The 8,214-nt window shown below is 42.5% G+C and overlaps 1 protein-coding gene across 1 annotated transcript; it reads left to right on the forward strand.

Annotated features, from left to right (window-relative positions):
• The first annotated feature begins 2,080 nt into the window (after positions 1-2,080).
• LOC119354931 (TBC domain-containing protein C1952.17c-like) lies at positions 2,081-6,989 on the forward strand. The gene is made up of 9 exons (XM_037621697.1): positions 2,081-2,496; positions 2,594-2,686; positions 3,555-3,659; positions 4,454-4,603; positions 4,816-4,914; positions 5,008-5,136; positions 6,192-6,371; positions 6,471-6,587; positions 6,669-6,989. The coding sequence occupies exons 1-9, from the start codon at positions 2,194-2,196 to the stop codon at positions 6,831-6,833; spliced, it is 1,341 nt and encodes a 446-aa protein (XP_037477594.1). The 5' UTR covers positions 2,081-2,193; the 3' UTR covers positions 6,834-6,989.
• The last annotated feature ends 1,225 nt before the right edge of the window (positions 6,990-8,214 follow it).

Here is an 8,214-nt window from a genome sequence, read left to right on the forward strand (position 1 = left end):
TGCACAAAAAACAACATCATGGTAGTTCTGCTGAAAACATCGTCAATCTGGGTTAGTTCCATTCAAATCATACCAAAACCATATAGAATTTTTGTAAACATGGCATAAATACTTCATAAATTATAGATACGTTGGAGACGTATCAGGGTCGTCCTCGACATCGCCGACGTTGTCGTTGTGGTTGCCATTGGTATTGCTGTTGTCGTTGCCGTTACCATTGTCCGGACTGGCATTAGCGTGTTCGCCATATAGCACTCATAGGTCAAAGTCTCTTGCCACTTGCGCAAGGGCACTGTGGCTGGCGGTCGGCTTTCCGCAGACTCGCAGACTTCTTCTTCCGTGTCTTCTGACTCCTCGGTGGCTCCTTTAAGGACGTAAGTGAAATCTTCAACATTGACGACGAGATTAGTGGTGGGTGGGTCAAAAAATAGACTTCTCCAGTAACTCCTAGATCTGATCTGACATCGAGATTGGTATAACCGATGTCTGTTGTTCTAGGATCTGGCTGGACGTCCAAGAATATTGGCTCTCCCTGGCAGTCCACGGTATAATCCATCTTGGCGAATCTTACGATCTGACCTAGAGTGAAAGCCTCGCCCTGGCCGAGGTTTCCAATCGAGTTGGCGATGAGGGTGATGTCGCCGAAGACGAACATACGACCCGGCGGGAAGATCATGATGGAGCCGGTCTAAGCGTTGATACGAACCGTCATCGAGCCCGACGTTCACTTACCAGGACCTGCATGGGTCACCACTATTGGATCTTAATCCAACAAATCCCTTGGTACGGTATCCTAACTAGGCGACTTAACACGATGGTAATAAAAGACGAGGTTTATCCAGGTACAGACTCTCCAAAGGAGATAATACCCTGCATCATGCTTGCGTTTGAGTATGTACAAAGTACATGTCAAGTACCAAGGGATTGAATCTAATCTACATCAACCCTGACCCCAGCTTATATACACACCGGGGGTCCTAGGGTTTACACAAGTAGGTCGGTTACATCGGTGGAGGCAGAGACCCCCTCCAACTTTGGTATCGTCGAATTGTACTCCAAGTCTCTCGTATCTCCATTTAATCAACTATAGGCTACCCAAAGGGGCCCATGAAAGAACCAGCCTAGGGGGTCATAGTTAGGCCCACCAGGCCGAGAACCGACAAACAATTTGACTGATAGTGCCTGAAAAAATTAACCAATAAAAGATCATCAATTAGACGAGTATTGACAATGGTGTGGAAGGAGCGACGATGTGATGGAGATTATATAAACAAACATCAAGTAAAGGAAGAAGTGAATCAGAATCCTAAGTAACCTATGATTTTTGGTTGGTTGCACATCGATTTCCATTAAATGGGTTTCAGGCTTGCAGCAAGTGCAACTTGCGTCGTCAATCATCGGCGGGTCGACTCCAATCACAGCCGGCGCTTCACTGGCGTCGCCCGAAGACGCGTCCCTATCCCTCGATTTTGTTGGACTGCAAGTTCAGTTACCATGCGAGCAAGCCTTGACCATATGCTTGGCCTGTCGGTGAGGAGCAGGATGAGCATGATGATCACCTCGAGTGTGTCCATCGAGATGCAAAGGGCTGCACCTCATAAGGCTTTGCCTTTTCTTTCAGATGCAAATCGACTGATAAATTCACCGACACATTACATCATAGTTCAATTGCCCAAAATCACAAGAGACGTCTGAATTTATTTCTGGAGCAGCAACTAGGTTTCATTCGGCACTTGGTGCTTTAAACGTACAAACCCCACGTGAAGATCTAACATCCACGAACGCAAAAACCCGACAGATTTAACAGTTTAGAAGAGATGCAGTTTATTTTTTAAGTCGGCCAAAAGAACTAGCCCTTAGTGTAATGTTTTAATGTCTCTAAATTTTCTCTAGATTTCAGTCAAATATTGTGTAACTTTGTGTGACACTAAAACATTAAAACATCATGTGACTTTTTTTTAGGAAAAACATCAGGTGACTGAATGTCAGCCAAGCAGCAGCTTTCTTCTCATCTCAAAAGAAAAGGAAAAGGAAAAAGAGGAAAAGAAAGCTGGAGAAGAGAAGAACACCGAGGCACCGACCGGTCCAAGTCCAACCCAGCCGTCCCCTCCGATCCGGGGGACTCCTCCCCATTCCCAACTCCTAAACCCATCGCCGCCACAGGCACCATCTCCCCCGGCCTCAGCAGCCGCCATGGCCGACGGCGCCAACCCAAACCCAACATCCACACCCAGGCAGAAGGCAGTCCCGGACTGGCTCAACAGCCCGATCTGGTCCGCCCCTGCCCCTAGCCCGCGCCACCGCTCCCCTCCCCGCGCCCCCTCCCCTCCCCCACCTCCCCCTCCCAAGCCGCAGCACGATCCGACCCCGCCGCCCCCTCGTCAACCCGCGCGGCGCGACGGTGCAAGCTCTGACTCCGACTCCGACAGCGGCGGCGGTGACGAGGGCGCGGCCACCTCGTCTCGGACCCACCTCGTCGCCGAGTTCAAAGCGGCGGTGAGTGTTGGCCTCTCGCGGTCGAGTCACGGGACTTCGCTGTTTAGCTTTGGTTTGTAACTTGTTCGTTCGTCTGTTTGTGTTTCGGTGCGTGTAGCTGGAAAGGAAGGTGGTGGATCTGGCGGAGCTGCGGAGGCTCGCGTGCCAGGGCGTGCCTGACGACCCCGCCGTGCGGCCTGTTGTCTGGAAGGTCTGGGAATTCTCCCATTTTCTTCGTATAACTTTTTCACTATGTGTTCGTGCAGTTTGCTTGGGCCTGGCCGAGTGTTTGCTCTCTCACTCACATGCTGGTGATATGACATTGGCAAGAAAGTTCAAGAGTTACATTTTTATGCCCTGATGCTTGTTGATGACCTCGTATGATCATTGTTGATTCCATATATGGCATGATGCCCCAATTGAGTCTAGGACGGGGTTGCCATGGTTGGTTCACCTAAATCAGGATAGTATCTTTTGAACGGCATGACACACATTAGATTTATGAAAAAAAATTAGCCTCCATGTGATTGGTCTTCAAACTTATGCATCATTTATAATGAAATACAAACATATATGCTTACTTAACGATGGACTCGCATAGTACATGAAGCGCTCATGGAATTTACTTATATTCCATGAATAAGTCCTTGAACAATTGATTCACTAATAGAATACGATTTTGAAATATTCTAGACTGGGAGTAGTAATATTGTTTCATGAATAGACTTCTCATGCCAAGTTCCCAAGTAGGGGAAAAACAATTCTCAAGCTTGTTGAGATCTCCCCAGAAGCCAAATAAACGAGCCTCGAGTTTTTTCCTTCTGTTTTGCATTTCTTTGCTGTTTTTTATGAATTTATTTCATTGCACATCATAATTTGGAGCCATGCTCTAATTTTATTGTAGAGGTTTGAGAATAGCTACTGTTATAGGTTTAGATTAGAAGAAACTGTTGAACAAACGGCAAGTGTTTGAGGTAAAATGGATATTGTGAATGCATTTTAGTCTGTTGGCGGTGTCGATATTTTTTTTTCCTTTTTAATATGTTACAAATTTATTTGACTTTTTTGATAGTTAGCAGCTTCTCTTGGGGTACTTGCCAATGGATCATGCTCTGTGGGCGTACGAACTGGAAAAAAAGCGGTCCCAGTACAGTGCTTTCAAAGACGAGCTTTTGGTTAACCCTGTAAGTTTTTAATGCACATTGCGCTGTAACTTCTTTACGATCGCAGATGCATGAGTTCTTTAGTTCTTTACCATTGCAGATGCACGAGTTCTTTAGTTGTTCACCACTTACTATGTGTTTAAATAGAAGGAACAATGCTTTCCTTCCCTAGGAGGGCTAGGAGAGCACCGGTGTGTGTTGGTAGCTATATATTGAAAAAAAAATCCAAATCAGTTACGGGCATGAAACACACTCCTTAAGGGCCAGTTCTTTTGGGGCTTATGACTTGCTGTGGAAATAAGCGCCCCCCCTACCCAGCTTATTCTAGAAGCCCAACCTAGTCCTTAACATCTTAAGATTTTGTTGGTTTTGGTGCCAGGCTGGTAGACAGTCACCTCATGCTGGCTGCCACAATTTTCCCCTCCTAACTTTGTACTAGAATCAGTCCGAAATAGATGATATTTTTAGCAAGATTGTTTTGGCTTGCAAATGGCAGACATTTTTATTGTCGAGATGGCATTTCCCTCAAATACCTGAACTAAATGCTGATTCATGCTGGTGTGAAGAGATGAGTGATCTAAAACGACAGACAAAGTAGACCATATGGAATATTTGACTAGAAAACGTCAATCTTCAGCTAGCATGATCCATAATTAGAAAACCCCACCCCACAACCACACGTGTGCGCACACACCATACATTAAATTGATAATGTGCTTTACTGTGATGTAGATTCTTTAATTTACCTACTTTGTGGTGGTTCCTTTTCCCATTTTTAACCAACCTGCACAACAATATATTTTGGTTCTGGTCAGTCAGAAGTTACCCGAAGAATGGAAATGACTATTTCAAAAAGGAAGGAACATAATTCTGAAGGAACTGGATTTCTCCCAAGGGCGGAAATCGTCCAGGACGAACATCCTCTAAGCCTTGGGAAAACTAGTGTTTGGAACCAACACTTCCAGGTAATGTTTAACTGCACTTAAAATTAGTGTACTTCCTGGCTGTTTGCCATACTCTGTACATTGTTTCTATTAATTCATTTTATTTGGTTTTGCAACTTGCAACTGCTTTGCTTGTGAGAGACCTCCCTTTGCATTCTGCTTGTTAGTTAATGTTGTGATAAATATGTTAGTGTCTTAGCTACTAAAATGTAAATGTTATCGAATACTTTCAGGAATCTGAAACTGTAGAGCAGATTGATAGAGATGTTAAGCGTACTCATCCTGAGATGCAGTTTTTCAATGGCGGTTCTTCTGATGCCTTGTCTAATCAGGTAGGCATTTATTGTCTAAACATGATGCCAGTTCTTGCTTGTTTCTGGTACTTCTATTTAGTCTAAATCTAAAATATGATGTATTTTTTCCAGGAGTCACTGAAGCGAATACTTACCATCTTTGCAAAATTAAACCCGGGTATAAGGTATGTACAAGGAATGAATGAAGTTTTGGCACCTCTCTACTATGTCTTCAAGAATGATCCAGACCAAAGTAATTCTGTAAGTTCTCTTAATGTCCCCATTTGCTTTAAAAAAACTTTTTTTTAGTTTTTGTGGTGATGAAACAAACTGACCATGCTAAAGATTGTGTGATTTTCCTTATAGCTTCAAATTATTAATTGTCTTAAATTTTATTTTTCTTAGTATTGATGTAATATGCAACCCGTGATGATGCAACGAGTACTGGAGTTTGAATCTTTGAATCGTATAGTAAATGATGTGATGCATCTGTATATACTCACTTCATTTCACAATGTTTGGCACTTTTGGTCATGATATGCTTCCTGCATAGCTGGTATTTTCAACCAAGATATCCTTCCCAAATGTTTGGAGCTTTGCACCTTTGCATTCATCTTTATCATCTTGCCCATAGTTGATTATGCATTCTCGTTGTTTGTTTTCTTAGACTTTTCTCCCACATCTTTGTTATGAGGGGGATTTAGACCTAACCCTTGCATTTTTTTTGCTAAAACATGCGCTCAAAAGTGCCATGTATTGAAAACAGTGAAAGTACATCTTTATCTTCCAACCAAAATAAGAGCTAAGAAAGAATCATCTCTGATGCAGTTTGGCGGTCGATAATTTCGAATGTGTCAAAATGCATCATTAGATTTTTAGAGTATATAAATCCTACTGCAAGCTTCTAGAGGAGTATCTTGTGGAGTTTACAGATTAGGCTCAACCTAACCCATGAACTTCTGGAATTCTCTCCTTTACAGTCTGGTTAACATGATAAGCTTAGACTCCATGTTTTAGTTAATAAGGATTATTGTAGCAACTAAAATCCGACATAGATTTGCCAACTGTTGTTTTGTAGACCCATTGCAAGGAACAAGGTTTTTCTTATGGCCTACATAGTACAACTACGCATTTCCTTTGCGAGGCTATATTTCACAAGGCCACCCCGCTCCTGAATTTTCCAAAGCGAATATCTTATTGATTTATGGCTGCTAATATCAAATAGCTTTAGCCCATGCACCATGCGTAATGCGTCGCATTATGCATCATGGAAGCTTGATGACCGTGTACTTTCCATTTTTCTTTTGTATGAACAGGCTTCAGCAGAGTCAGATGCTTTTTTCTGTTTTGTTGAGGTGCTAAGTGGATTTCGAGATAACTTTTGCAAGCAGCTTGACAACAGTGTTGTTGGTATACGCTCCACAATCAGTAAACTATCCCAGCTCCTGAAAAGGCATGATGAAGAGCTCTGGCGGCATTTAGAGGTCGTAACCAAGGTACGGATCTAATGTACTTACTCATTTTTAACTGGTCAGAATTAATATATTGTTACATATACTTTAGCCTCCATTGTGACATTCCTCCATCAATTCCAGGTTAACCCACAGTTCTATGCGTTCAGATGGATCACCCTGCTATTGACACAGGAGTTTAAGTTCCGTGACTGCATCCACCTGTGGGATGCGTTATTAGGTGATCCAGAGGGGCCCCAGGTTAGAGAGCTGCCATTTATATTTTCGTCCCGTGTGATGCATTTCCGAGGCAATAGATTAACTCATCTTGTTTTGTTGCAGGCCACCTTGTTAAGGATCTGCTGTGCAATGCTAATTCTTGTTCGAAGACGGCTCTTGGCTGGCGACTTCACTGCAAACCTCAAGCTTCTCCAGAATTACCCACCCACAAACATTGACCACTTGTTGCATATTGCTAATAAATTGCGTGGGCTAGTTCCCTGCTGAATGATTTGTTCTTTTTTTTCCAATGTTGTTTTTATGGTAGTCCGCTGTCCAGAGATGATGCATTAAATCTGTAAATGAATATCCATACGCTCTTTTTGACCCATTGTTTATCGTGTAATGTATGCCTGTTAAAGCTTGCTGTTCTTTTAGTAGTCATATTGTTAGTTATAAGAACTATGAAAAGTTCTTTTGGTGCCAAAACTGTGGCATTTGAAGAACTCCAAAGATCACATAGGTCTATATTATGTGGGCTGTCAAAATTTGCTGATAATTTTTGGAAATTTTGCCAGCCATGCATTTTTATCTTGACAAATAATTGCTATTTTGAGTTGTCATTGTTTTTGTATAAATTGCAAGTGGGCCTCTTTTATTGCAGAGATCATTCTAAAACTGTAACACCTTCTGAAAATAAAGGACGCTAGCAGTAGGATTGCCAAACATATATGGTGGACTAAGGGATTTTCTAACAAACGAAAAGGACCCCTTGGAAACAGTTTATTTTTTGCGGGATTTTTTTTTATCTATTCATCTTCAAAGAAATAATAATATCACATCTATATCCGTAGACCACCTAGCGGCGACTAGAAGCACTGAAGCGAGCCGAATGTGCGTAGCTGTCATCGTCCCTCCCGTAGGACTAGCATACTAGAACAGCAACCGCCGCTGATGAAGAATAAGAAGGATCCAACTTAAAAACACACAAACGTAGATGAACTATGGCCAGATTCGAGCAAATCCATCAAAGACAAATTCGCTGGAGGGGCTAGGCGGGAAGAACCTTATTTCGTCGCCGTCTTGTCTTCCTGAACAGGACACAAACCTAACAAACTCGAAGAAACATCTGAAAACGGAGCCCTTCCATCGGCAAAGGCTGAGATCCATCGCGCCCCCATGGCCCTAAGGCCACCGGAGACGAGGGGACCGGCGGCGGCGGTGGGAGGCAGAGGAGCCTTTTCTTTTTGGAGAAAGATAATATTATTGATGGATTTGGAAACAGTATTTGCTTAATTGAAATCCAAAAGTGTCTCGTTTCATTTGCTCAATGTAAGTAAAAAGGCAACTTGGCAAATTTTCTCAAAAAGTATAGCGTAGCTGAGATGCCAAATATCGACATCATTCGTTTCAAAAAGAAAAAAAATATCGACTTCATTCCCTGAAAAACTGCATACAGAGTGTTCACTCTCTAGTCTTTGTTTTCTCCCCACAAGTCTAAGTCTTGCACACACCACAGAAATTCGAAATATGGAATTGTAGACGAATCTTTACATCTTTCCTTGCATAATACTCCCTCCGTCTTAAAATTCTTGTCTTAGGTTTATCTAAATATGAATGTACCAAGTCACGTTTTAGTATTAGATACATCCATATCTAGATAAATTTA

Source organism: Triticum dicoccoides, chromosome 2A, assembly GCF_002162155.2.
Source record: "Triticum dicoccoides isolate Atlit2015 ecotype Zavitan chromosome 2A, WEW_v2.0, whole genome shotgun sequence".
Classification (NCBI taxonomy): Eukaryota; Viridiplantae; Streptophyta; class Magnoliopsida; order Poales; family Poaceae; genus Triticum; species Triticum dicoccoides.

Coding starts and splice junctions, on each gene's coding strand:
- LOC119354931 (XM_037621697.1), top strand. CDS start 2,194: ATGGCCGACGGCGCCAACCCAAACCCAACATCCACACCCAGGCAGAAG. Junction 3,660..4,453: donor ACGAGCTTTTGGTTAACCCT/GTAAGTTTTTAA, acceptor GGTTCTGGTCAG/TCAGAAGTTACCCGAAGAAT. Junction 5,137..6,191: donor ATCCAGACCAAAGTAATTCT/GTAAGTTCTCTT, acceptor TTGTATGAACAG/GCTTCAGCAGAGTCAGATGC.